The sequence below is a fragment of the Bos indicus x Bos taurus genome, chromosome 27, assembly GCF_003369695.1.
Source record: "Bos indicus x Bos taurus breed Angus x Brahman F1 hybrid chromosome 27, Bos_hybrid_MaternalHap_v2.0, whole genome shotgun sequence".
NCBI lineage: Eukaryota > Metazoa > Chordata > Mammalia > Artiodactyla > Bovidae > Bos > Bos indicus x Bos taurus.
In genome coordinates, this window is record NC_040102.1 from 32,552,466 (window position 1) to 32,579,253 (window position 26,788).

Genomic DNA, 26,788 nt, shown 5'->3' on the forward strand with positions numbered 1-26,788 from the left:
CTTATATATTGACCTTCCCCCACTACCTCTTTGGAGCAGTCCCTCAGCTATGGGAGAGAAGGCAATGGCAACCCACTCCTGTGTACTTGCCTGGAGAATCCCAGGGACCGGGGAGCCTGGTGGGCTGCCCTCTATGGGGTCGCAGAGTCGGACACGACTGAAGCGACTTAGCAGCAGCAGCAGTAGCAGTAGCAGCTCAGCTGAGCTGCCGCCTCCTGGGCACCTCATCTTGCCCCAAATAAATATGCAACTCTCAACTTGTACATCGTTAGAGGACAAATGTATTTTTTGTGTGCCTATTCGAAAAATTTAAATTACGTATGTGGCTTACAGTGGGCAGCACTGAGTTGAAGGATAACGAAAGGAAAACAGCCACGCATGTAAATCCTGCAAGTTCTTTAGTAACAGCTTTCTCTCTCTTAACGGTTCCTCCCAAGAATATCTGAGATAAAAGTCACGTCTCCCCGCTAGAGGAGTAAGACCTCGGTAGCACACTAGGTTCTCTGCACCTCTCGGCTTCCGCGGGGGCGGCGGGGCGGCGGGGGCAGCGGCTGCAGCGGCACCCGGAAGGACGCCAGCGGCACCCAAGAGCCTCACAGGGCCTCCGAGGCGACCTCCCCAAGATGGCGTCGCCGGGGGGCGGGGCTGTCCGCCACACCGCCTCCGTCCCACCCTGCGCTGGCGATTGGCTAAAACGACTCGGTGCTTAGTGGTGATTGGGCCTCACGGAAACCCGCGCTGGGCGGGACCGGAAGGGGTCTCTGCCCGGGGTGCGCGGGCCCGGGGCTCCACGTTGGTCCCTGGGGGATGTGGAAAGCTGGCAGCATGTCGGCGGAGCTGGGGATCGGCTTCGCTCTGCGAGCCGTGAACGAACGCGTGCAGCAGGCGGTGGCGCGGCGGCCGCGGGTGAGGAAGGGGACCGCGCGGGGACTGTGGGCGGCCGCGCCGAGCAAGGGGGACACCTGCGTGGGAACGGGTCGTCACAGTGACGCAGAGGGGTCTCCTGGAGGGGCGGGACCTGCCCGCTGCCTTGGCACTGAAAAGCTAGCGAAGGCTAAGGGGGTTCCCCAGCTCCTGTCAGATTTTCTGAAGGTTAGCGATCCCAGGAAAATGACCAGTCTCTAGGCAGCGCGACCATTGTCCAGCCTGCTTCGTGGTAGGGGTCAGCAGCCTTGGCGGAGGGGAGAGGGGCTAGGCCTGTATCCAGAGACTGCAGGAGAAGACGCCCACTACAGGTGCACCCAAAGGAGGCCAGGTCTGCCGGGGGTCACGTGTGTGGCAGCGTCTCAGCCAGTAGATTGCTCATAAAGTAAATGTCAGCGCCTCCGCCAGCGAAGGAGAGGGTGAATTGACCCGACTTGAGGAGCACCCGGAGCTGCTTTTGCACGTTTGAGGCAGCAGGGAACTGACATCCAGTCCCAAGCAGTTTATGGGGGAGTTTTTCCCTCCCTTGTTTATATTTAGTCTTCTCTTGGAATTTATTTAGACTGAAGGTCAGTACCTGCCTCCCTCAAGTGCAAGTTTTATTTTGAATGGTGTGGAGTGAGCCAGGCTTGAATGGAGAGAAGTCAAAGTTCTTAGTTCAAGCATTTATGGTATATGGTTATCAGAGCTCAGAGACCTGCATTAGCATAGCCTTTGCTTGGCTGTTAAATAGATGTTAACCTTGAAAGAAAGTGAAGTCGCTAAGACCGGTCTGAGTCTCTGTGACTCCACGGACTGTAGCCCGCCAGACTCCTCTGTCTATGGGATTTTCCAGGCAAGAATACTGGAGTGGGTTGGCATTTCCTTCTCCAAGGGATCTTCCCAACCCAGGAATCGAACCCGGGTCTCCTTCATTGTAAGCGGATTCTTTACCGACTAAGGGAGGGAAGCTTCAGTTTTGCCACTGTTTCTTTTCTTTTTCAATATTTTATTTGGCTGTATCAGGTCTGAGTTGCACCACCCAGGATCTTCATTGTGGCACGCCCCCTTGTCTCTAGTTGTGAGGTGGGCTTAATTGCCCCAAGGCATGTGGGATCTTAGTTCCCTGATCAGAGATGGAACTTCATTGGAAGGCGGATTCTTAACCACTGGATCACCAGGGACACCCTTCTGCCACTGGTTCTGCCACGTAAATTACAGTTACCCTAAGGCTGCTTCTGAGAGGCGGTATTGTAGGCAGTATTGATAACTACCCCAGGATCACAATGAGTTTCCAAAACTGTTGACCTTGGGGTTTTAGGAACTGGAAGTGGCCTCCCTTCTAGTCAGAGATTGATGCCTTTTCTTAACTAAGTGATTCTTAAACCTCCAACCTTGCCATGCAAGAGAGTCAGCTGAAGAGTTTGTTTTAAAGCAGATTCTCAGACTCCAGTCTGAGATTCACACCCAGTGGGTCAGGAGGGGACCCAGGTGATACTGGTAATATTGGTTAAAGACCACACTCCTAGCAAATAAAGTTTTTTACTTACCTGCCCAGCTCTCCTGAGAGAGAAAGGTGTTCTGCTAGATTTTTTTTTAATTTAGTTTTTACATGTATTTATTTTTTGGCCATGCAATGCAGCATGTGAGATCTAAGTTCCCCAACCAGGGATCAAACCCATGCCCCCTGAAAGCACAGACTCTTAACCCCTGGACCACCAGGGTAGTCCCTTCTGCTCTGCTAGATATTAAGGTGGCTAACATATTAGATTTAGATGCCATGCATACAAAAGACATTTCATCAACATTATTTGATACTGATAGCCCTGCTGTCTTGGAAAAGTGGATCTTATCAAATGCCAAGTAAAGATCTCTGCCGATCCATCCTACAGGATGTCCTACAGGACTTATCAGGATAATAAGTCCAAACATTGACTCATCTGGCTCTTTTCCTCTTGGCAGGATCTCCCAGCCATCCAGCCCCGGCTAGTAGCAGTCAGCAAAACGAAACCTGCGGACATGGTGATAGAGGCCTACAGTCACGGGCAACGCACTTTTGGGGAGAACTATGTACGTGAGGGCCCTTTTCCCGCCCATAAGCTGCTCTCAGAAGAGTCGAATGTGCCAGGCTTCTGACTTACTCTGTTTTTTACCCTGTAGGTTCAGGAACTGCTTGAAAAAGCATCAAATCCTCAAGTAAGTGGAATCTGAATTCTTTGTATCTAAATCTTGACTGTTCAGTTGGAAATTAGACCCACCTTGGTAGTTGAGTTTCAGAGCAGGAGGTCAGGCTGATGGTAGAAGTGCCTGCGTTCGCCGTGAGCCCCAAATATTTCTCATCTAGATTTTCTCTCTCAACACCGTCATTTTCTTCTTTGTGGCTTTTTTGAAGATGGTGATTTTAGAAGCTTGCTGTAACCTTGAATCCTTTTGAGATTTAAAAGCTTTAATCAGTTTCTTCTCAAGGGGAAGTATCTGAAAGAAGGGGAGAGTTGACAGGAACAAGGAAGAGAAATAGAAGCCTTCAGTTTTTCTCTAAGTGTCTTTAAGGGCCTGACTGAAGATGCAATAGTGGTTTATCGCTTAGACCGGAAAGGTGAGACGGGAATGTGCGAAGTGTGTGAGCTGGCAAGCCCTCCACAGACTCTGAGTTAAACGCAACCACCTCTTTCTCTTCAGATTCTGTCTTCGTGTCCTGAGATCAAATGGCACTTCATTGGCCATCTACAGAAACAGAATGTCAACAAACTGATGGGTAAGATAAAACTCTAAATATGAAGACACAGTTTTTTTCGTCATTGTATCACATACAGTCCGTTCTGTGGAAGAGGAAATATTTTAGATTATCCCTCAGTCATCATTTATGCTTCAGGGATTCTTTTGGGAAAGAAATCTTATTTCTTGATTAAAGGGAAACATCATGATAAGAACAAAATGAACTCACAGTTGGCTGGGTATTATATACTTGGAAACCTACCCTAGCACACATTATGTATTTTTGGGGCGGTTTTTGAAATAAATGAGAAGGAATTGAAGCCCGTAAAAATTTTTTGGCTAGCACAGGAAACACTTTTGCCCTTTTCCTTTTTTTTGTTTGAGGTTCATTTTATTGTGTAATGAACATAATTTTCTTTTTATCTTGGCTGTGCTGGGCCTTCGTCACTGCAGGTGGAGGCCACTCTTCATTCTGTTGTATGGGCTTCTCGCTGCAGTGGCTTCTCCTGGTGTGGCGTACAGGCTCAGCAGTTGTAGCTACTATAACCTCACCTCCCTCTCGTTACAGCTGTCCCCAACCTCTCCATGCTGGAGACGGTCGATTCTGTGAAGCTGGCGGACAAAGTGAACAGTGCGTGGCAGAAAAAAGGTTCCCCCGAAAGGTTAAAGGTTATGGTCCAGATAAACACCAGCGGAGAGGCGAGTAAGTGAGCAGACGGGGGTGGCAGACTTTTTCCCCTTAGGATATGGTGGAGCGCAGGACAGATGGCAGGCCTGAACACCCGATGCAGTAGGTCACAGAAGGAGCTCGCGGGGCCGTTAAATAAGCTGTCGTGTGTAGGGTCTCGGTGGCACAAGGACCTCCAAACCAGTCCACGTCTAATTCTTTAATGCGTTCTTAGTTTCTGAAGAGGCCAGCAAGGAGACTCAAGAAGGGGCTTGTGTGACTTTGATCCTGAAAATTCCCGGAGGTCACCCTCCCTCCCAAAAGAGATTGCGAATTTACATGTGTAATACTTCTCAAACCTTAACAAATCATGTTTCCATTATTGGGAGAAAATCGAACAAAACACACTGTGGGCACCAGTCAGGGAATATCTTGACAAGGCTTGGGTTAGCAGTATAGCACAGAAGTCAGCGCCTGGGCCTGGAACAGGCAGACCTGGGGTTTGAGCTCTGCCACGCTCCAGCACTGGAACCTTGAGTGACGTGCCTGACCTTCCAACCCTTCATTTTCCTTACCTGCCAGCGATAGCAGAGCGGTAGTTCCGAGGGTGCTGCGAGGCTTGAGTGTGGAGATGGAGGTAAAGCTGTTGGTGCAGGACCCTATGCATCTTACTTGTTAGCTGTTTGCTAAGAATCCGTGTTTACAGACCAGTCGTTTGCTGATAGAGCTTAGGTTGAAGTAACAAGCCTGGGGCCGGAGTCAGGCTGCCAGGATCCACGTCCCAGTTCCACACTTCCTGGCCCTGTGGCCTTGAGAAAGGCCCTTAGCCTCCCAGAGCTTCAGTCTCCTCTTTTTTTAGAATGGAGAGAGTGAGAACACTTACTTCACAGAGCTCCTGCATTAAATAAAAAACCGTAGGGACTTGGCATGTGTGCCTGGTACGTAAGCATTTAATATGCTATGCTTTGCTAAGTCACTTCAGTCGTGTCCGACTCTGTGTGACCCCACAAATGGCAGCCACCAGGCTCCCCCATCCCTGGGATTCTCCAGGCAAGAACACTGGAGTGGGTTGCTTAACAATCAGCATTGTCTGTACGTGCACCTAGATTATACGTTGCTGCTGCTGCTGCTAAGTCGCTACAGTCGTGTCTGACTCTGTGCAACCCCATAGATGGCAGCCCACCAGGCCCTGTCATCCCTGGGATTCTCCAGGCAAGAACACTGGAGTGGGTTGCCATTTCCTCCTCCAATGCATGAAAGTGAAAAGTGAAAGTGAAGTCAGTCAGTCGTGTCTGACTCTTAGCGACCCCATGGACTGCAGCCTACCAGGCTCCTCTGTCCATGGGATTTTCCAGGCAAGAGTACTGGAGTGGGTTGCCATTGCCTTCTCCAAGATTATATGTTACTTTATCCTGATAGGTAAACCTGAAACGGATTCCAGATGGAGTCCATTACAGCATTTCTTGATCAATGGCTATCATTTGCCCTAAAATGCCTTAAAGATTGGAGTGTTACTAGCATCTCTCTTTGTTAAATGAGGGAAGGACAGAATCTGTCCTCATACCTGCATAACAAGTAATGTTTTCCCACAGATTCCTTCTCTGGTTTTTAATGAGCAAGATCGGGTAAATTTTGCGAAGTTCTAGTCAAAACTGTATGATATATACTTCATTTTTATTTGTTTTTACAATTCCACTAATAAATTAATGAAACTGTGAAAGTACCAGATTTGGAAAAATAATTCTCTGGTTAATCTGGCGTTTGGGCAATGTGCGTCTTCTTGGTGTTTTTTTGTTTTTCTTTTTAAATGTTTTGGCTCCACTGCACACCCAACACGCAGGATCTTAGTTCCCTGACCTGGGATATCAAACCCGATGGCTTCCCCCTCACCCTCACACAGGAAGCCCATAATCTTAACCACTGAACCGCCAGGAAAGTTCAGATAATTTTTTTTTTTTAGATTAATTTTTTTTTTCTATTTGAAGAAAAGCAGTGTTTTGGGTATTTTTTTCCTTTTCCTTCTACTCTAGCTGTCCTCAGATGCTGAGGCAGAATAAAGAGAATCCAGTTTATAGCTCTTTCCTTGAGATACTCAGGACCAGGTCAGAAGGGGAGCAACACAAACAGACACCTCACCATTTCAGTCACCAGTTCAGTCTTGAGGACAAGTTCTCCCAAGAAGTCCTCTTGCCTGAGAGTCGCCTCCCCTGTCCTAGGGAACGGTGTTCCTCTGGCTTCCTAGAACCTGTGGGTCTTCTGTCTCTTTTGTGAAGGCAAACACGGCCTGCCCCCTGCAGAGATGGCAGCCCTGGTGGAACACATCAATGCCAAGTGCCCCAGCCTGGAGTTCGTGGGGCTGATGACCATTGGGAGCTTCGGGCACGATCTTAGTCAAGGACCGAACCCAGACTTCCAGGTACTCGGGCCTGGGGTGAGGGCGCTGCTCACATCCGCTGAGGGTATCCGGGGCTGGCTGCTGCCGTCAGCTTCACAGACTTTCCACACATCTCTTGTCATGTTACTTGATAACCCACCTCTTAAACTCTCCTCATACGGAAAACGGGAACAGGTCCCCCAAACCCCCACAGACCCTTCTCCACTCAGTCTGAACCTGCCTGACACATGGTCTTCAGAGAAAAGGAGCTCCGGCTTCTTCTCCAATGAGTGACAGTTTTCTTGAAAGTAGGAGAGTTCCTTCCAGTGATTTGTGGTGATTTTGACAGGCCTTGAAGCCATGAGGAATAAAGAAGTAGTTTCTGTCAGAGGTGTTAAGATTCGGCCCCTCTCAGCCACCCTCGGAGAAGGCCGGGGTAAGATGGCGTCACACTTGTCTCCCCGTCAGGTGTTGCTGTCCCTCCGGGAGGAGCTGTGCAGGAAGCTGGGCGCCCCCCCCGAGCAAGTGGAGCTGAGCATGGGCATGTCCGTGGACTTCCAGCACGCGGTGAGTATCTCCCGGGCGCCCTCGGGTGCCTGCAGGACGGGTCCAAAGGCAGCGCCTCGCCGTCGCATCGAGGCGCCACGCGGCAGTGTCTCTCACCTACGCTGATGTCCCCGGCCCCTTCTTTTTTTTCAAATGAACTGTATAGAAATTATAGCTTGACACCTCATTAAAAAAAAAAATTACAACAACTCAGTTTAATTCCCTAAGTGGGATCTAAAGGAAAATCGAAAGAATTTACACTGCAGCTTTTTAAAAAGGCGTTTCCCTGTGTTCATGCTTGGGCGTGGTCATATGACACTGAGTCCTGACGAAGTGTCTGATCGTACGCAGAGATGCCCCAGGATGCAGCGGCTCTGAGCACACACTGATAGATGTGCTGTGTTAGCAACTCACATACACGATCTTCCAGAGCGGAGGCTAATTTGATCAAGTTCCAAGAACCACACTGTAAAACTTTCCTCTGGATCTACAGTAGTTGCAGGATTGGAAGATAAGAGTATATTCAGTTCAGTTCAGTCGCTCAGTCATGTCCAACTCTCTGCGACCCCATGAATCGCAGCACACCAGGCCTCCCTGTCCTCCATCAACTCCTGGAGTTCACCCAGACTCACATCCATCGAGTCGGTGATGCCATCCAGCCATCTCATCCTCTGTTGGCCCCTTCTCCTCCTGCCCCCAATCCCTCCCAGCAGCAGAGTCTTTTCCAATGAGTCAACTCTTCGCATGAGGTGGCCAAAGTACTGGAATTTCAGCTTTAGCATCATTCCTTCCAAAGAAATCCCAGGGCTGATCTCCTTCAGAATGAACTGGTTGGATCTCCTTGCAGTCCAAGGGACTCTGAAGAGCCTTCTCCAACACCACAGTTCAAAAGCATCAATTCTTTGGCACGCAGCCTTCTTCACAGTCCAACTCTCACATCCATACATGACCATAGGAAGAACCATAGCCTTGACTAGATGGACCGTTGTTGGCAAAGTAATAGCTCTGCTTTTCAGTATGCTATCTAGGTTGGTCATAACTTTCCTTCCAAGGAGTAAGCGTCTTTTAATTTCATGGCTGCAGTCACCATCTACAGTGATTTTGGAGACCCAAAAAATAAAGTCTGACACTGATTCCATTGTTTCCCCATCTATTTCCCATGAACTGATGGGACCGGATGCCATGATCTTCGTTTTCTGAATGTTGAGCTTTAAGCCAACTTTTTCACTCCACTTTCACTTTCATCAAGAGGCTTTTTAGTTCCTCTTCACTCTCTGCCATAAGGTTGGTATTTCTACATAAAATGGAATTCGATCCTGTGCTCACTCACTCAGAGGGAGGGCTGCTCACCTCTGAAACCCCAGCATATGAGAAGGGCGTGTGGGCCACAAGACGGCTCTCTGTCATGCTGCTGTGTCCCGCACGGCTGCCACCCCTGTTGCCCACCCCAGTAAGTGCCAGTCGCCTTCCCCAGTCTCTGCAGTCTCGCCTTATGTACTTCGTAAACACCCCTTTGGTGTTTACCACCACTGCCCCACAGTCCTTCAGCTGCATCTGCTGCACCTCATTTTTTTAAACTTAGCCCCTTCTTCTTCCCCACAGATTGAAGTGGGATCTACCAACGTCCGCGTCGGAAGCACCATTTTTGGAGAGCGAGATTACTCCAAGAAAACGGACAAGCCCACAGCAGAGCTGCAGGCCCCGGAGGAGGTGGCCCAGGCACACTGACCCGAAGCCGGATCCAGAAGACTCACCGTGCGCTCACCTGGGCCTCCGCCTTCCAGGGGCCCCCAGTCACCGCACCACCACGCCCTCCTGGGACCTGACAAAAGCATGCCCGGGGCGATGTGTGTGGTTGGGAAGCGTCTTACCTAGTGTCTGACACAGGAAGCTCACTGCAAGCAGTGGCTTTGGACTGGATTTGAGGAATCCAGACGTTTCTGCAGATCAGATGCCTAGGCCAGGGCCGGGAGTTGAGTTCAGGCTTGAACTTTGCCCAGGAATGCGTTTCCCAGGTGTTGCCTGCAATTGCCACAGTTGGAGGGATTCCTACTCGTCATCCACTTGGATAGAAAATCCCTGTTGCCAGCTCCGTACAGACCCCACAGAGCAGTCGCCTCTGCCACGCTGGAGCAGCATGGTCTCTGTCCCCCCCACTTTCCATCCCACCCAGTTAGCATCGGTCTCCACTCCAGATGGCAGTTTGGGTAACTTCAGGACCCAGCTCGAGTTAATCCTGCACGCCCATATTGTGGCCGATGAGAGTTGTATCATCCATCAACCACCCTATGACCCTGAAAATTACAGGGTGACTACCATGAGCAGGCCTCGGGCCTTCCTCCCATCCCTTCCAAACACAGGACTTTGAGCTTTTACCCAGGGCTCTGTGGTGATGAGAGTCCAGTGATACAATTTTTCCCCCCACCGCAGTCCTCGCTGTGGTAATTTCATATCAAACACCAGTGGATCTCCAGTAGCTCCCCAGAAATTAAAGATTTCCCCCAAAGCCAGTTCAGGCTCACAGTTTCAACAAGACTTGGCTTTGAGGGCCCTATTCCTGGGAGTTCTTTTTAGGCGCATTTATAGCTTCCCCTCCCGACTGTATTTATAAGCCAGGATTTTGCAACTCTAGATTGTCAATAGTGTAGCTAGCTCTTCAAAACCCAGAAAGCACAATTCTCAGGCAGTCACGACAGACGGCTGTGGTCTGGGTCATCGTTTGTTTCTAGGTGGATTTTTCTTATTTATTCAAACCCCAGTCTTTTAATTGTATGAAAACAACTCCCATGATAATGCTGCTGAATGCAGTTTTGTAAAACTTAAACCATTACGATTCCTATACTGTTTCAATCAAAGCTCTCGTGTGATAATTCAGCGTCTATTAAATAAAAATGTGAGTTTGAATTACACCTTCTGTGCTAATTACAAAGCAATTAAAAGATTTATTTTCTACGATCTGGTGTAGTGAGTGAGTCTAACAGGAGAGGGCATTGGACCCAACTGGAAGCCACCACACCCATCCTGGCATTGCACAGCTTACGAGAATGGTGCGCCTTAGGCCACAGTTCAGTCACTCAGTCGTGTCTGACTCTCTGCAACCCCATGGACTGCAGCACACCAGGCTTCCCTGTCCATCACCAACTCGCAGAGCTTGCTCAAACTCAAGTTTATTGAGTTGGTGATACCATCCAACCATCTCATCCTTTGTTGTCCCCTTCTCCTCCTGCCCTCAATCTTTCCCAGCATCAGGGTCTTTTCCAATGAGTCGGTTCTTCTCCTCAGGTGGCCAAAGTATTGGAGCTTCAGCTTCAGCGTCAGTCTTTCCAATAAATATTCAGGACTAATTTCCTTTAGGATTGACTGGTTGGATCTCCTTGAAGTCCAAGGGACTCTCTAGAGTCAGATGCAGCCAAAGCCACACTGCAGATAAAAGGAGGGATTCTGAAGTTCAAAGCCTTTGACTGTGTGGATCACAATAAACTGGAAAATTCTGAAAGAGCTGGGAATACCAGACCACCTGACCTGCCTCTTGAGAAACCTGTATGCAGGTCAGGAAGCAACAGTTAGAACTGGACATGGAACAACAGACTGGTTCCAAATAGGAAAAGGAGTACGTCAAGGCTGTATATTGTCACCCTGCTTATTTAACTTATATGCAGAGTACATCATGAGAAACACTGGGCTGGAAGAAGCACAAGCTGGAATCAAGATTGCAGGGAGAAATATCAATAACCTCAGATATGCACATGATACCTACCACCCTTAGTGAAGCAATAAGTGAAGAGGAACTAAAAAGCCTCTTGATGAAAGTGAAAGAGGAGAGTGAAAAAGTTGGCTTAAAGCTCAACATTCAGAAAACTAAGATCATGGCATCTGGTCCCATCACTTCATGGCAAACAGAAGGGGAAGCAGTGGAAACAGTGGCTGACTTTATTTTTCTGGGTTCCAAAATCACTGCCGATAGTGATTGCAGCCATGAAATTAAAAGATGCTTACTCCTTGGAAGGAAAGTTATGACCAACCTAGACAGCATATTAAAAAGCAGAGACATTACTTTGTCAACAAAGGTCCATCTAGTCAAGGCTATGGTTTTTCCAGTGGTCATGTATGGATGTGAGAGTTGGACTATAAAGAAAGCTGAGTGCTGAAGAATTGATGCTTTTGAACTGTGGTGTTGGAGAAGACTCTTGAGAGTCCCTTGGACTGCAAGGAGATCCAACCAGTCCATCCTAAAGAAGATCAGTCCTGGGTGTTCATTGGAAGGACTGATGAAGCTGAAACTCCAATACTTTGGCCACCTGATACGAAGAGCTGACTCATTTGAAAAGACCCTGATGCTGGGAAAGATTGAGGGCAGGAGGAGAAGGGGATGACAGAGGATGAGATGGTTGGATGGCATCACCAACTCGATGGACATGGGTTTAGGTGGACTCCGGGAGTTGGTGATGGACAGGGAGGCCTGGCGTGCTGCGGTTCATGGGGTCACAAAGAGTTGGACATGACTGAGCGACTGAACTGAACTGATTACTGTAAATTCTAAAGGCCAGAAAGTTAAATGTTTGCATTTCAGGAATTATGAAAAGATGTGGCCTCTTGCTGTTAAGAGACTCAGAGCTACCTCTAGGTGGCGACATTGGCCTACCTGAGGGGCAAGCATTGGCGTGCCACTGTCGGCAAATTACCCTGGGAGAGACTGTCATCTAGCATCACCCTGTTTTTAATAAATGTATTTATCTATCAGGAGAATGGTTTCTAATGGAGATTGTTTACTTATTTGGCTGCGTGGCATGGGGGATTTAGTTCTTTGACCAGGGATTGAACCTGGTCCCCCTAAATTAGGAGTGTGGAGTCTCAGCCACTGGACCACCAGAGAAAGTCCCACCCCTTCTCTTTTTCAACTTCATCTGAGAGGGTACAGATCTGAGAGAGGGGCCGGGATCAGGGAGGGCACCCCGCCCACCAGCTTCACAGCATCTGCCACCTCCCCCTGGCTGCCCTCCGGCGTTCTCCAGTCACCCCTCACCCATTCTTTTTAAGTCAAAACAGAAGCCAGGAAAGACACGGTTTTCCCAAGCGACGTGGCTGACTTCTGCAGAGTCACAAGGTTCTTTCAGATACCTCACTTCTCTGCAAACTCGGCTGAGGGTTCTGAGGGTTCCGTGGAAACTTTGGGAGAGACGTAGTTGGAACAAGAGACCCCTCAAGCTTGTGCGTGTCTGCAGATCAAGAAGAACTAAGGAGGGGATCTGGGCGGGGAACTCTGGGAGGCTGACTCAAACCCAGATCACTAAAGGAAACCAAAGTCCAATATGCCCACCACAGGCTAGGACCTTTCGCAGAGAGAGCCAGTTGTGACTTTGTCTTGTTACGTGGGCCAAGCATGAGTATTCAGATTTCCGCCAAAACCCTGACAGCGTCCACGGCAAGTTTCCTGAGTGACAACCGCACGCCATCCTGGATCCCACCCACCTGTGCAGCCTGTCTCTGACGATGCTGTCCAGGCCCTGGACCCTGGTGGGCCTGGTACCCAGCCCCAGAAAGTCTGGACACGAAGAAATTCCCCAGTGAATCCTTCAAGGTTTTGTCTTGGGGAAGTTCCTCACAGATTCACCGCATCTCTTAACAAAGCAACCTCTTAATATTCAAATGGTCCTCCTCCATCCCCTTTTATAATCGTTTATGACACACAAATTACCATGACTACATCGTCTGATTCTGCCCTCACGGCAGCCAGCAGGGTGATTTAGGCTGCTGGGCGATGTCCCTCTGTGCATGGGGCACCAAGACCCAGAGGAGGTTCTGTGTGCTCCTTCCCTGAGGTCAGAGTGGGTTGGTGGCAGGACAAGAAAGAAACTCAAGACCTTTGATTCCTGTCCAGAGCTTGATCACCATACCACCCTGGCCTGCTCTGCTGTCTCAGCCTTTAATAATTAGTGAGCGGCATATCCTTAGATTTATAAGCTTCATTTAGTTTATTATTGTTTTGATTTCTTTGGCTGCACTGCTCAGCTTGTGGGATCTTAGTTCCCCAACCAGGGATCGAACCGATGCCTACGGCAATGAAAGCTCTGAGTCCTAACCACAAGGGCCTCCCTATAAACGTCATATAAAAGAAAATTCTTACCATGAAAGACATAGATGTTTTCCAGCCTGCAGTCATTGTTGAGAACTGACAAGTCTTAATGCAGAACAAACTTTGGAACCCCAAGTAGAGGGGATGGGAGGGAGGGAGAGAATTAAACCCAGCCTGACTGGACTCACCCTTTGCTTTCTTTTACCCTGTTTCCCTCACGTAGATGCAAACTGTGTCACAGGCTGCAGGGCTCAGAGTGTGTGCATAGTGCCCTTTAGCCCCCATGGCCAGACAGGCGCTGAATTCTGTTCCCCAAGGCTGGGCCAGGAGGAAGGAGGTCAAACGGGGCATTCGGAAAGTCCAGGACATCCTTGTCCTTGAGACGAGAAGTGGCCCCAAAGCACCGAGGGTGGATGCCTCACCCCCCTGTTCCTAGAGGGCTTCGATGAGACTAGAAGTGCAGCGGTGCAATTGAGCTGATCTGCGCTGGGAGCCGTGGCTGTCTTTACCATGAAATCAGTTGAATGCTATTACATCAGCCTCGTGACTAAGGGCGAAAGCATCCAACCGTCCACGAGACAGTTTTTGCTAATCTGCCCTCCCCTCAAGCAGCACGTAGGTAGGGAAAGGGTCTCTCTCTTTTTTTTTCTACCCACTTTGCCTCAACCACACCCAGTCGCGCCCGGCTTTATACCGGTTTGTAGGTATCTCAGGCCGCCTGTGGCTGAGTCTTCATTCGCAAGGTCAAGTCCCTCTCTGAAAAAAAAATCATTTCAGGGTCCCAAAAGGGACCTCAGAGCTGACACTGTCTTCTGTCAGCTCCAACACAGGGGGCTGACATGGCACACGGTGGGGACGGAGAGAGGGTACGGGGCAACGGTGGACGGGGTTACTCTAGGCACCATTTTTTGTATTTAAAAATCAATACACTGTCCAGCTCCTGAGCTTTGAGACCCCAAAGGAGCAGAAGCCACCCTCCGAGTGCCGATGGCCTTCTGGAAGGTTCTCTCCGCGAGCTGGCTGGCTGCGCTCCTGCCTGGAGCTCCCCAGCTTCAGAGCTAGGCTTGACCCAGCTGCCAATCTCCAAAATAAAATCAATGTGTGACCTTATTCACCAGCTGTACTGAAGAAACTAGTGCAAACCAGGGCCAACTTTGAAGCCAAAAAGGGAAGATGAGAAGTTGCGAGAGAGAGAGAGAAAGAACGGGGGTTGGGGGAGAGGAAAACTTGGCTGGACATGAAAGGTGTCTTGTCTGTCTGTTCCCCATTAGGCTCGATTCTCTTGCAATCTGCAGCCTCGACATAATTCTCTTGACCAGAAACTCTCCGGAGAGATAGTGTCAGAAGGAAAAACAAACAGAATGGCATCTCGGACAGTAAAGTCACTTAAAAAGCTATCCGGGGGAGTGGAGACGGTAGGGGAGGGCGGTAGGAGTCAGGTCCTAGAGGGTGCTCCTCACAGCAGGCTGCCCGTGGAGGACCTCTCCCCTGGGACAGACACAAGGAGGGGTACCCCCGAGAGAGGGCTGGTGGGCCAGGCAAGGAAGCAAAACCCCAAATCCTCTGCCCTCCCAGCCTCTCTGACGCCTCAAAACCTACCTTGGCTGGCTTTCCCAACTGTGCGCTCAACACAAAACCCCATGGTGCTGGGCTTTTCACAGCCCGCAGTGCATGGAGGGGACTTCAGAAGGATTACCTGAGAAAAAAGTGCTCCCAGTTTGTCCTAACTCCACTTCTTGTTTCTGACTGCCGCCAGCAGCCAAAGGCTGAGAACTATAAGCTGGCAGCCAGCTCCCCAAGCTGCAAGGCCTGTTCCCCCAGCCCCCTTCGACCTGCCTTTGAGCAAAGCCAGCTCCGTGCCTGCAGGAGCCTGGGGGGGAGGTTAGGACTTTGGAGTCAGGGTGCAGTTCTGCACTCAAGTTTCTGGGGCAGGGATCCTGTGAAAGGAGAGGGTATTGGAAGAAAAACTAATCAGAAGAAGAAAGTAAGAGCTTTTCCCTGCCTTTCAAACTTGTTTATTGCTAGGATATCTGATTTCAGCGGAGGAAGCCGGCACTGAAGCAAGATTTTTATTGGCCCCAAGCAAGAGGCATTCGGGGTTTGCCTTTGAATTGGTTTCCCCAAACCTGGAAGGACAGAAGCGCCCTCGCTGCTTTGATGGTGCAGCTCTGTCCTTTGGGGGCCCCCGGACTCCCTGTTTTCCTTAGCATCCTCTAAATGCCCCTTGGAGGATGAGGCGGGGAGCGAGGGGGCCCAGAGTGGGAGGTGGCCTCGTGGATATTTCAGAGAGGAAAGTAGAAGAAGGGACAAACAATTAAAAAATTCAGGAATTGGCTCCAGGGCTGAGCTCTCTGCCCCCCTTCCCCCGAGCAGGGACCTGGAGGAGGGAAGGTCTGGTTTGGATGAAAGCTCAGTGTCTCTAGCTGACGGGGCTAGGCGGGCTGCTCGGAGGGCCAGGCCTGATGGTTTCAATGTGTGTGGAAGATAAAGCCAGATCTGCAAAGGCAGGCCCTGCCCATGGCCCTCCTCAGCTGGGCCAGCGGGCTCTGGGGAGGGGGGTGCCCAGCTGGGCCATAGGCTCCAGGGGCTGCTGCCGACCCCCGCCCCCTCCCCGGGCTCCCCACAGACACCTTCCTGCCCAGACAGCAGCTGTTTGGGGGCTGGAGCCCCGGCCTGCCCAATCTACCCTTGGGCCCAGGCTTCCTGCCTTTCTCTGGATTCCCAAAAGGGCATCTCCTCCCCTGGAGAAAGAGCGGGGTGCACCTCCATTTGGAGGCCTCTGGGTGAGCCCACCCAGCTCACCTTTTACCCTCTCTGCACCTGACAGCTGGCTTTCCCTGGGACTCTCCCTCATCACCCTTCCCCCTGCAAACCACAGGTGACAGGAGGGGCCCCGAAACGGAGGGCTCTAAGTGTCTTTGCAGATTGATCCCTCCACGGAGGGGAGCTTGCTTCTAGGGGTGCCAGGATTTTGGGATGTGTGCTGATGGTGGAGGGCAGCCCTCTGCGAGGAAAGAGCCTCTGCCCTGGTATGGCCCTCTTCCCAGTCCAGGTTGGGGGCCAGGAGGTCCACAGAGAGCCACCTTTACCCCACCCTCCCAAGGCTCACAGCGTCTCTGTGTCTGTGTGATGGGTCCCTGCCCGCCTCGTTCCCCCCCCAGCCCACTCCCGGAGCGCTCTGCTCACCTGGGACGCCCGGGCCCTTTTTGGCAGCCTCCGTGCTGTTTGGCGCTCTGAGCTGAGGCCCGGAGCCTCCCTAGAGCAGGAGGTGGGGAGCAGGGAACAGGCCTCTCACTGTGTCCACTGCGAGGAACACAGGGCATCAAAAGGGTTTTATGGAGTGAGCTTGGGAACCAGCTCCCAGGGAGAGGAGCTGCAGGCGTAGGTGTAAAGGGACTGCACTGGGGGAGGGGAGCTGTGTGCGTGCACACGTACTCACACACACACAGGCGCACTCATGCCCATGAAGCTCATTCCAAGACTCTGACACCCGTCTGTCTGGGTCCAAATTCCCAATCTGCTCCTTGCCAGCCACATTCCCTCGAGCCAGAGACTAAGCCCCTGTGGTGCCTCCGTCCCCCCAACCTGTAAATCGGGCCTCATGGTGTCCTTGTGACGTTTAAATGTGATAAAGCCCGTCACGTGCTCTGCACATAGTAAGTGCTCATTAAGCATCAGGGACCGGCAGGGGACCCAGCCTGGCTCGGCTTTGCAGTCTGCTAGAATCTCTGCAGAGCAATGGGGTGAGCGGAGCGCTGATGGACGGAGCAGATAACTGTGGAAGTGGAGGGGAATCGAGGCGGGGGAAACTGCCACCTTCCTTCAGAAATGAAACAGGAGCCTCTGAGGCTGAGGAAGGGGACCCTCCAAGAGGCAATTAAAGCCCTGAGAGCCCGACAGGCTCCCCTCAGGGGTCTGACACTGGGAGGGTCATGGCGGCCATGGTAAGGCCAGGTTCCCCTTCTGAAGCCAGCCCAGGATAGACACCCAAGCCTCCCCTTCCTGTTCCCCTAGCTTGAAATGAAAGAGCCGGCTGGAGACTGGGGCGCAAAAACAGCAAAAGCTGCCCAGAGTGAAATCAAAACTCCACACCGTCTCACAGGAGAGGAAAGGAGAGAGAAAAGCACACAGAAGGGGGCCTCCCTGGTGGCTCAGTGTCTAGGACCCCTGGGTCCCAAGGCAGGGGGCCCCGGGTTCAATCCCTGGTCAGGGAATGAAGATCCCACATGCCAAATGTCCCACAGACTGCAACGAAGATCTCAGATCTCGTGCGCTGCAGCTAAGACCCAGGGCAGCCAAATAAATACTAAAAAAAAAAAAAGAAGAAGAAGAAAGGAAGGAAGGAAGGAAGAAGAGTACAGAGAGGAACAAAGAAGCAGAGGGAGGTGACAAGACAAACACCAAAGGGCCAGTTCCAGAGCCCCCCCAGCCCCAGCCCCACGGGCCCACCAGGCACCAAGAGGACAGCTGCTGCCGGGAATCGAGGTTCCAGGCGAAACCCAACTTTTCCAGCCAGTTAGACATCTAGGGAATTCCCTGGAGGTCCAGTGGTTAACACAGCCAAGGGCCCCCGGGTTCAATCCCTGGTCAGGGAAGTTAAAAAAAGAAAAAGAAGTCCACTCTGCCAGGCTGTGTGAGTAAGGACGTTTCTCTGAGATCCCTTGTGACTGGAGGGGCTTCCCACGCGCTGCAGGCGGCGGGAAGTGACCTACGGGCAGGGGGCGGTGGCGCTGGGAGAGGGTGACAGTGACCCAGAGGATTGGGCTTGGGAATCTAAGGACCGCCTCTGGGAGGGGCCGCTCCAGAAAGCCACCCCACCCGCGAGGCCTCCTTCCCAGGCTGCGTCCACAAAGAGCAGAGAGGTCTAAGGAGGACCAGGTCACAGCCGCCGCTAGCAGGAGGACTGGAAAGAGGCCCTGCCCTGCCTTACTTCTCTTTACAAGCTCTTGCGCGCTGTTCCACTTCTTCACCATATGTGTGTATTCCTTTGATAAAAATAATTCTTGTAAATAGTGGTGAGGGCTGGAAGCAGGCTCGGCTCTAGACAAATGTTTGAGGTTTGCCTCAACCTGGGCCTCCCTGCCACAGGCTTTGAAGGGGAAGAATCACCCCCCACCCAGCCCGGAGCCCCGGGGGGTGACCCCAGACATTGCCAGGCCAGCCTGGGTCGTCCTCCACCTCCCCGCCTGCCCAGAATAACACCGCATCCTCCACCACCAGCTGTCTGCTCCTCTTCTGTTTGCCTCAGCCTCCCTGGGGTACAACGGGGGCGGACATGCGAGCCTCGGCCCCCTCGGCCCTGGGGTGCGGAGACTGACCGGGGACTGACACTGCCCACCACAGGGCACGGGGCGGCCGCCGTGGGGGGGATGTCCCGAGAGCCGGGCCCACCCAGGGGCGCCACGGAGCGCCCCCGCCCAGCACGGAGAGGCGGGTGGCCAGTGAGCCCTCCCCACCACACACGCACGCTCACACACACACTCACTCGCTCACACATACACACTCACACGCACCCAGTCACACACGCACACACATATACTCACACACACTCATACACACAGACACATACACTCACACATACACACTCACATACACCCAGTCACACATGCACACACACACATACTCACACACACTCATACACACAGACACATACACTCACACACTCACACAAACACACTTGCACACACATACTCACATGTACTCACACACATACACACTAACACATACACATACACTCACACATCACATACACTCGCACTCACGTACACACACACACATACATTCACACACAAACACACACTCATACACACACTCATACATACACACACACTCACATACGGACACATACATTTACATACTCACACACATACACACACACATACACACACACACACACTCTCTCTCTCAGACACACACATACACACACACACTCACGCATGCACACTCGCACACACACATACACTCACACGTACTCATACATAGACATACACTCACACACATGTACACTCACACACACATATACTCACACTCACACACACATACACACACACACAATACATTCATACACACATACACTCACACACGCACATATACTCACACACACACATACACTCACACACACATACACATTCACATTCACACACACAATACACTCATACACACATACACTCACACACGTACACACTCACACACACTCTTCTGGCCAGAGCTGCTTCCACCCCTCTAGACCCTGAATACTCTGACCCTGGTAGGGCTCCGGGAGGGATTGCCGGCCTGGGCCTAGGCCCCGGCCCCATCCTCTCGGCGCTTCTGAGCAGAAAGGCTGTGGCTGGAGCAGCCCCTGGCTGGGGGGTGGGGGAGAAGGATCTAAACAACCATCACGGGCCCCAAGGAGCCCCAGCACCAGGCAGGAAGTGAGGCGTCATGGGCACCAGGAAAGCCCCCCGAACCTTGACCTGACGAGAGGCCCCCTGGGAGATCCCGGGCAAGAGAGACACAGTGTCCCCGAGCTCTGGGGCGCCCATGAGCTCACGGGGGGCTCGAGGGCTGGCCGGAGAGAGGCAGGAGCAGGAGGGGGCCCTCATCCACCCTCCCTGCCCCTGCTCCCCACAGGGACAGGCATCTGTCCTGAGCCCATGGCGCCAAGCTCCTCCCTGCCCCAGGCCTGATCATCCTCCAGGCCGCTGAACTGTCACCTCCTCAGAGGCCTATGCTGACCCCCTCAGGGTCCTCCGCCCCCGTGGGGCTCCTGAAGGTCCCCTTCCCTTCCCAGCACTCATCACGGTGTGTGATTGGACACCCATTCGTGTCCATCCCGGCCTCTCCTAACTGGCCCATCGACTCCATGAGGGCACCAAGCTGGACTCCCCCAGGTCCAAAGAGTGATGGACCCAACGCTTGATTTTTCTCCCTAAATCTGACCCTTCCTGAGTCTTCTCCAGCTTCATAAACGGGATTCCATTCTCACAGCCTAAGCCCTCCTGGACAGATTTTTCTCACTCCACTCACTGTGTCAGGGATCCCACTGGACGCACTTTCCACCCACACCCCACCTCCCTCACCACCTCCTTCACCCACTGAATTGTCACCCCGACCTCCGAGCCAGTCTCCGGGCCCCGTGGTCCTCCCAGCAGAGTCATCCTCCACACAGGAGGCAGAGAGGAGATGTGAAAGCCCAGCTCAGATCAGGTCATTCCTCCTTTCAAACTCTCTAGACTTCTCTTCTCGTTCAGAATAAAATCCAACATTCTTCCTGTGACCTTCAACGCCCTATGAGATCCAGACCTGAGGTCAAGGATACCGTGTCCACCACCCTCTTTCCCTCCCTCTCACTGCCCGCAGGGCAGCCACACTTGTCGCTGACTCTTCCTTGATGGGTCACAGCTGGGGACCTCCCACCGTGCTGCCCTGTCCCCCCAAATCCCTGGGCCTCTTCCCTCATTCCTTCAGAATTCTGCTCTAAGATCACCTTGTCAGAGAGGTCTTCCTCACCTCTTTTTTTTTAATTGAAGTATAATTAATGTACAATAGTATATAAGTTACAGGTGTACAATATAGTGATTCACAATTTTAAAGGTTCTATTCCATTTATGCACGCATGCTCAGTCACTTCAGTCATGTCTGACTCTTTGCCACCCTATGGACTGTGGCCTACCTCCTCTGTCCGTGGGATTCTCCAGGCGAGGATACTGGAGTGGGTTGCCATGCCCTCCTTCGGGGGAAGGGGGATCTTCCTGATCCAGGGATCGAACCTGGGTCTCCTGCGTCTTCTGCATTACAGGTAGATTCTTTACTGCTGAGCCACCAGGGAAGCCCATATTCCATTTATAGTTATTACCAAATATTAGCTATATTCCCTACATTGCATAATATATCCTCAGAGTTTCTTTTATATGTAGCTGTTTGTACCTCTTACTCTTCTGCCCCTATATTGACCCTCCTCCCTTCCCTCTCCCTACTACTGATAACCCTTGGTTTGTTCTCTCTATCTGTGAGTCTGCACCTTTTCTGTTATATTCACTAGTCTGTTACATTTTTTAGATTCCACATATAAGTGTGCTATTGTATGGTATTTGTCTTTCTCAGTCTGATTTATTTCACTTAGTGTACTTCTCTCCAAGTTCACTCTGCGGTTACAAGTGGCAAAACTTCCTTCTTTTTCACGACTGAGTAGTATTCCATTGTATATATACATCTTCTTTATATACTCATCGTTTGATGGACACTTAGGTTGCTTCCATTCCCCCATTTCCTTACCCTGTTTAATTTTGCTTCATTGATCTTCTCCTCACCCACTAGATGAACATATTCATTGGTTTACTTACATATTATCTGGCTCCCTCTGCTATAACATTACCTCCACGAAACCATGGACTTTATCGTCTATGCACTGACTGCTGTATATTCAGTGCTCGAAACAGTGTCTGGCACATGGTAAATGCCCAGTAACTGTTGTTTAAATAACTAAAAACTCAGGAACACTTTGCTGAGCAAGTTAATTAAATGTCTCTTCTATTCGTTGGTCACTAAAACAGGCTGGAAATCCTAGAAATAAAGAAAATAATAGCCTCCTCTTAGACCTTCTGTTCTAGTGGGAGAGTGAAATAGGTAAACAGTGAACTATAACAGGACAAAACCAGGCAGGTTCCAATAAGAAACACAGCAGCCGGCCTATTGACATTGACTGAGCATGTGAATGTGTCAGGCTTGGTGTTTTGTTTTATTTTTAATTTACTATTATTTATTTGGCTGCACTGGGTCTTAGTTGCAGCACATGAGATCCTCAACCTTCCTTGTGGCACGTGGAATCTTTAGTTACAGCATGCAAACTCTTAATTGTGGCCTGTGGATCTGGTTCCCTGACCAGGGATTGAACCCAGGTCCCCTGCACTGGGAGTACGGAGTCTTAGCCACTGGACCACCAGGGAAGTCCGTGGGGTGTTTTCTGACTCCAGTCGACTCTCCAATTCTTCAGCTCCTACTGGGAGTTCTATAATTTCATTCAACTTTGACACTGACTACCTTACATAGACCACACAAGCTAAGGGCTCAGTTCCCCAAGACTGCCTCTACTTCAGATGTCCTGGGGCGCCCATACTTCTGACTGACTGACTATAAATCAGAGATTCTTGTGACCCCCTCTTCAAGTCTATAGTTTGCTAGAACAGCTCATGGAACTCAAGAAAACACTTTATTCACATTTGCTGGTCTATTATAAAGGATATCACTCATAAGTATACCTATGGCTGATTCATGTTTATGTATGGCAGAAACCAACACAATATTATAGAGCAATTATCCCTCAATTAAAAATAAATAAATTTAATTATATATAAAAAAAGGATACAACTCATCGCTTCCACTTCCAGCCAGGTGGAAGCAATTCGTAGGGCAGGGTGTGGGCAGGGGGGTGGGGCATGGAGCTTCCATGCCCATCCTGGGTGGGCTCCCTCCCGCCACCGTGACTGTTCACCAACCCAGACGCTCTCTGAATCTTATTGTTCAAGATGTCTTGACCAGCCCCCATCCTGAGGCTAAGAGTACAACCCTCATTAGCATAAACTCAGCTGAGCATAAACCCAGACGAGTAACAGAAGATACTCCTGTCCCTCAGTAAATGCCAAGGGTTTTAGGAGCTGGGGGTCAGGAATGGGTGGACATGAAGACCAAATACAGTACTTCACTGGTGGTCCAGTGGTTAAGAATCCACCTGCCAACGCAGGGGACACGGGTTCCATCGCTGGTCTGGGAAGATCCCACGTCCGGTGGAGCGGGCCCGTGAGCCTCAACAACTGAGTCCACGCTCTAGAGCCTGTGCTCTGCATCAAGAGAAGCCACTGCCGTGAGAAACCCATGAACCACAACTGGAGAGTAGACCCCGCACCTAGAGAAAGCCCTCACTCGGCAACAAAGACCCCACACAGGCAAGAAAAGAAAATCCATTCATTCATTGTTTAAAAGACCAAACCTATTGTTATAGTATATCACACAGGCACCTTTGACAAGTAACTGACATCATCAACACGGCCCTCTGAAGTAAATATTTTTTCACCCCATTGCACAGATGAGAAAACTGAGGCCAAGGCAGATTAAGTGAGTTGCCCAAAGTCACAAGACCAATAAAATGGAGAGCCTGGGATTTGCATCTAGCTTCAGTCTCATGCTCTTAAGCATGACACAGTCATGGTGCAGAAAGTCATCCATCATTTCACTTAAAGGGTGAGTCAGATTTTCATGGAGACAGAGATTATGAGTCCCTCGGTGGGAGGGTCTAAAGTATACACAGGCACCTCGTAGGGGGCGATGTCGATCTCTGAAGGGAAGTCCTTAGAGGTCCAAATACTTATCTGGGTAGCTTCCCATAGTTCCTATTCATTCCTTCTGGTTGAGGCATGAGCACTCTGCCATGAACCCTCAGTGTCAGAGTTCAACAGGACGGGCGGCTTAGCAGAGTCCCCACGGGGAAGTTCAGGACAAGGAAGAGAGGACAGAGCTCAGAGGACCACCCCAGAGAGCCTTCCTGGTGGGGAGGTGGGATAAAGGGGTGGTGTTCACAGGCTCTGAGCCTCCATGTCTTTCTAAATTAATGGCGCCCTGGAGAAAAGTCATGCTGGCATTATCGATCCAATTATGGGCCATGACCTTATCCACTGTTATCCTGGGTCTCTGTTAGGATCCTGCCTCTGGCATGAGAAGGCACAGAGGGAACTGGAAAAACTAACAATTAAATTCAGACATCCTGAGTGGGGCCTCTAACGGCCAGGAGAAGAGACCAGGGCCTGGAACTGGGAGGTGTTGGATATTGTGAGCTCTGATTCTATATGTGTTTATAATCTCTCATAGCCTTTATTTTATTTTTTAAAATGTATATATTTTTATCTTTTGGACAGGCTACGAGGCATGTGGGATCTTGATTCCCTGATCAGAGATCAAACCCAAGACCCCTGCATGGGCAACTCAGAGTCTTAACCACTGGACTACCAGGGAAGTCTCTCTCATAGTCTTTAGAGACTATTCTCTTCTAGCCGAGGTGTGGAGCTCCTTGGGAAAGTTTCTGTCTCCCTTGACTCTGCTAGAAGAATAAGGACTGGGTATCCCCATTCCACCACTAGCTATGGTTTGGGGGGTGGATGTCTGTAAAGGTTCAGCTCAGAGAGGGCCAGAAAATCAAAATGAGACAACCTTAAGCAGAAGTAAGGGGATTTCTTGGAGTGATTACTGAGGGCACCTTCCTACCCCAGAAATTATAAAGCTCAGTGGTTAAAACTGGACTCTGGGACTTCCCTGGTGGTCCAGTGGTTAAGAATCCACCTGCCGGGACTTCTCTCATGGTCTAGTGGCTAAGACTCTGAGCTCCCAATGCAGGGGACCCGAGTTCAACCCCTGGTCAGGGAACAAGCTACAACTAAGACCTGGTGCAGCCAAATAAATAAAATAAAAAAAATTTTTTTAATTAAAAATAGTTAAAAAAAAAAAAAGGAATCCATCTGCCAATGCTGGGGGCATGGATTTGATCCCTGGTCTGGGACGATTCCACATGCCACGGAGCAACTAAACCCCTGTGCCACAACTACTGAGCCCATGCTCTAGAGCCTTGGAAACATAACTACTGAAGCGCCAAAAGCCCGTCCTCCACAACAAGAGAAGCCACCGCAGAGAGAACTAGAGAGTGGTCCCCACCTGCTGTGACTAGAGAAAAGCCCAGGGAGGAGGGAGGAGGGTTCAGGATGGGGAACACATGTATACCTGTGGCGAATTCAGTTTGATATTTGTCAAAACTAATACAATTATGTAAAGTTTAAAAATAAAATAAAATTAATTAAAAAAAAAGAGAGAAAAGCCCACATGGCAGTGAAGACCAGCACAGCCAAAACAAATAAATACATTTATATTTAAAAATCCTGATTTCCATCACTTCCGGGCTGTATATCCTTGGGCAAGTTTACTATTCAGGGTGCCTCTTCCCCTTCGTCCACTAAAACAGCCATCTTCACCCTGGTATGAGGACAAAATGAGCTAATTCTCCTAAAATGTAGTTGCAGGTGCCCGGCACATAACAAGCCCTCAGTAAACGCTGGCTGCCCTGTGCTAGCTCTGGTCTGCTCTGGGCTTGGAGGAAGGGGACACGGATCGTGACCCCCCATCTTCCACTCTCAGCTGCCCCCAATGGAGGGTCTGGTCAATCATGGGAGAAGAGCCCCCCAGCCACTGCCTGACGAAGGGGAATGGATCAGCATTGCGGGTGGAGGCAAGAGAGAAGCTAGCCAGCAGCTAGCACCCAGCAAAGGCAAACTCTGTCTTTTTTTTTTTTTTGGACATTTTTTCCTCTATTTGTTTATTTGGTTGAGTCGGGTCTTCATGGCAGCACGAAGAATCTTTGTGGCGCCTCACAGACTCTTTATTTGCAGCACTCAGATTTAGTTGCTCCGAAGCACGTTGGATTCTAGTTCCCCTACCAGGGATCAGGCCAGAAAGTCCCAAGGAAAGCTTCTTGCGAGAGGGCTTAGAGGGTGCGAGCCCCAGGGCCCTTAAGGGGACAACAATGGTCTGGTGAGTTGTGGTGAGTTACATTTCTGCCCCAGATTGGACTAACATTTTTGATCAGGCCTCCTCACCCCCCATTTTGTTTCAGGCAGGATTAATTCAGCCTTCTCCCTGTATCACGCTACCTTATCCCGAGTTCAATGAAGAGGTTATCCCACACGATCAGGGCCAGGGCCCAGCTTCCTAACCAGATGTCATGAGGGTGGGAGCTCAGCTTGAGTCATCTTTCTATCCCAAACAAACTTCAGCACATGCAGGCAACTCATTCATTCCAGCCTGTACCTCTGAGAACAGATAACCAGGAAGGTTTCTCATGGGGAAAGCTTTGAGTGGCTCAGAGAAAACAGCATGCAAAAAAAGGAAGCGGAGGATAAGTCCCCAACCCTGTCTCTACCGCTCATCCATCACCTTTCTGGACGGGAAGAGAGATCAAAAGGGATGACCAGCAGGACAGGACAGCATTTTGCAACTGTTTCCACCCCGCGCCTCATTCCCACCTGTGAGGAATCACTGCCTCATTAAATGTCATTTGGCCTCGATTCAGCCTCAGAGAGCGGCTGTTGCAGTGGAATTCCTTTCCGGACTTAGAGTGTCTCCGCTGAGCAAAAAAAAAAAAAGAAGAAGAAGAAATGACAGGAGGGCTGTGTGACCCCGGACCGAGGCCTCCCCTGCTCTTCTCTGAGAAGTTCCCCGGCCTGGGAACAGGAGGGCCGGTGGCAGACCTGCCTGTGGGCCGTGGCTCTGTGACGACCCTTCCTAGGAATGCAGGCCTGGCTCCTGCGCCCGCCCTGAGGAGGGCTCCTGCTGGGGGGAGGGGGGCCGTCCCCTTCTCCCTTGCTCCATTTGCAATCACTATTTATTTATCTTTGGAAGTTGAAGGAACCAGAGCCTGCAACTGGGAGAGGCTTGTGGAGCCAGAAGAAGTCCGTGTCTGGGCTCAGCGTCTGCCGCCCACACAAGGGAAAGA

The 26,788-nt window shown here is 50.7% G+C and overlaps 1 protein-coding gene across 1 annotated transcript; it reads left to right on the forward strand.

Moving 5' to 3' along the window:
* The first annotated feature begins 743 nt into the window (after window positions 1–743).
* PLPBP (pyridoxal phosphate binding protein) lies at window positions 744–10,160 on the forward strand. Its single transcript, XM_027529977.1, has 8 exons — window positions 744–906; window positions 2,866–2,973; window positions 3,064–3,099; window positions 3,583–3,658; window positions 4,187–4,321; window positions 6,559–6,701; window positions 7,128–7,226; window positions 8,808–10,160. The coding sequence occupies exons 1-8, from the start codon at window positions 808–810 to the stop codon at window positions 8,931–8,933; spliced, it is 822 nt and encodes a 273-aa protein (XP_027385778.1). The 5' UTR covers window positions 744–807; the 3' UTR covers window positions 8,934–10,160.
* Window positions 10,161–26,788: the final 16,628 nt, after the last annotated feature.

What these genes read in the sequence shown, in the direction of transcription:
- PLPBP (XM_027529977.1), top strand. Translation starts at nt 808, where the DNA reads ATGTGGAAAGCTGGCAGCATGTCGGCGGAGCTGGGGATCGGCTTCGCT. An exon ending in CGGTGGCGCGGCGGCCGCGG is followed by an intron (nt 907 to 2,865) that starts GTGAGGAAGGGG and finishes TCCTCTTGGCAG; the next exon opens with GATCTCCCAGCCATCCAGCC. An exon ending in GAATGTCAACAAACTGATGG is followed by an intron (nt 3,659 to 4,186) that starts GTAAGATAAAAC and finishes CTCTCGTTACAG; the next exon opens with CTGTCCCCAACCTCTCCATG.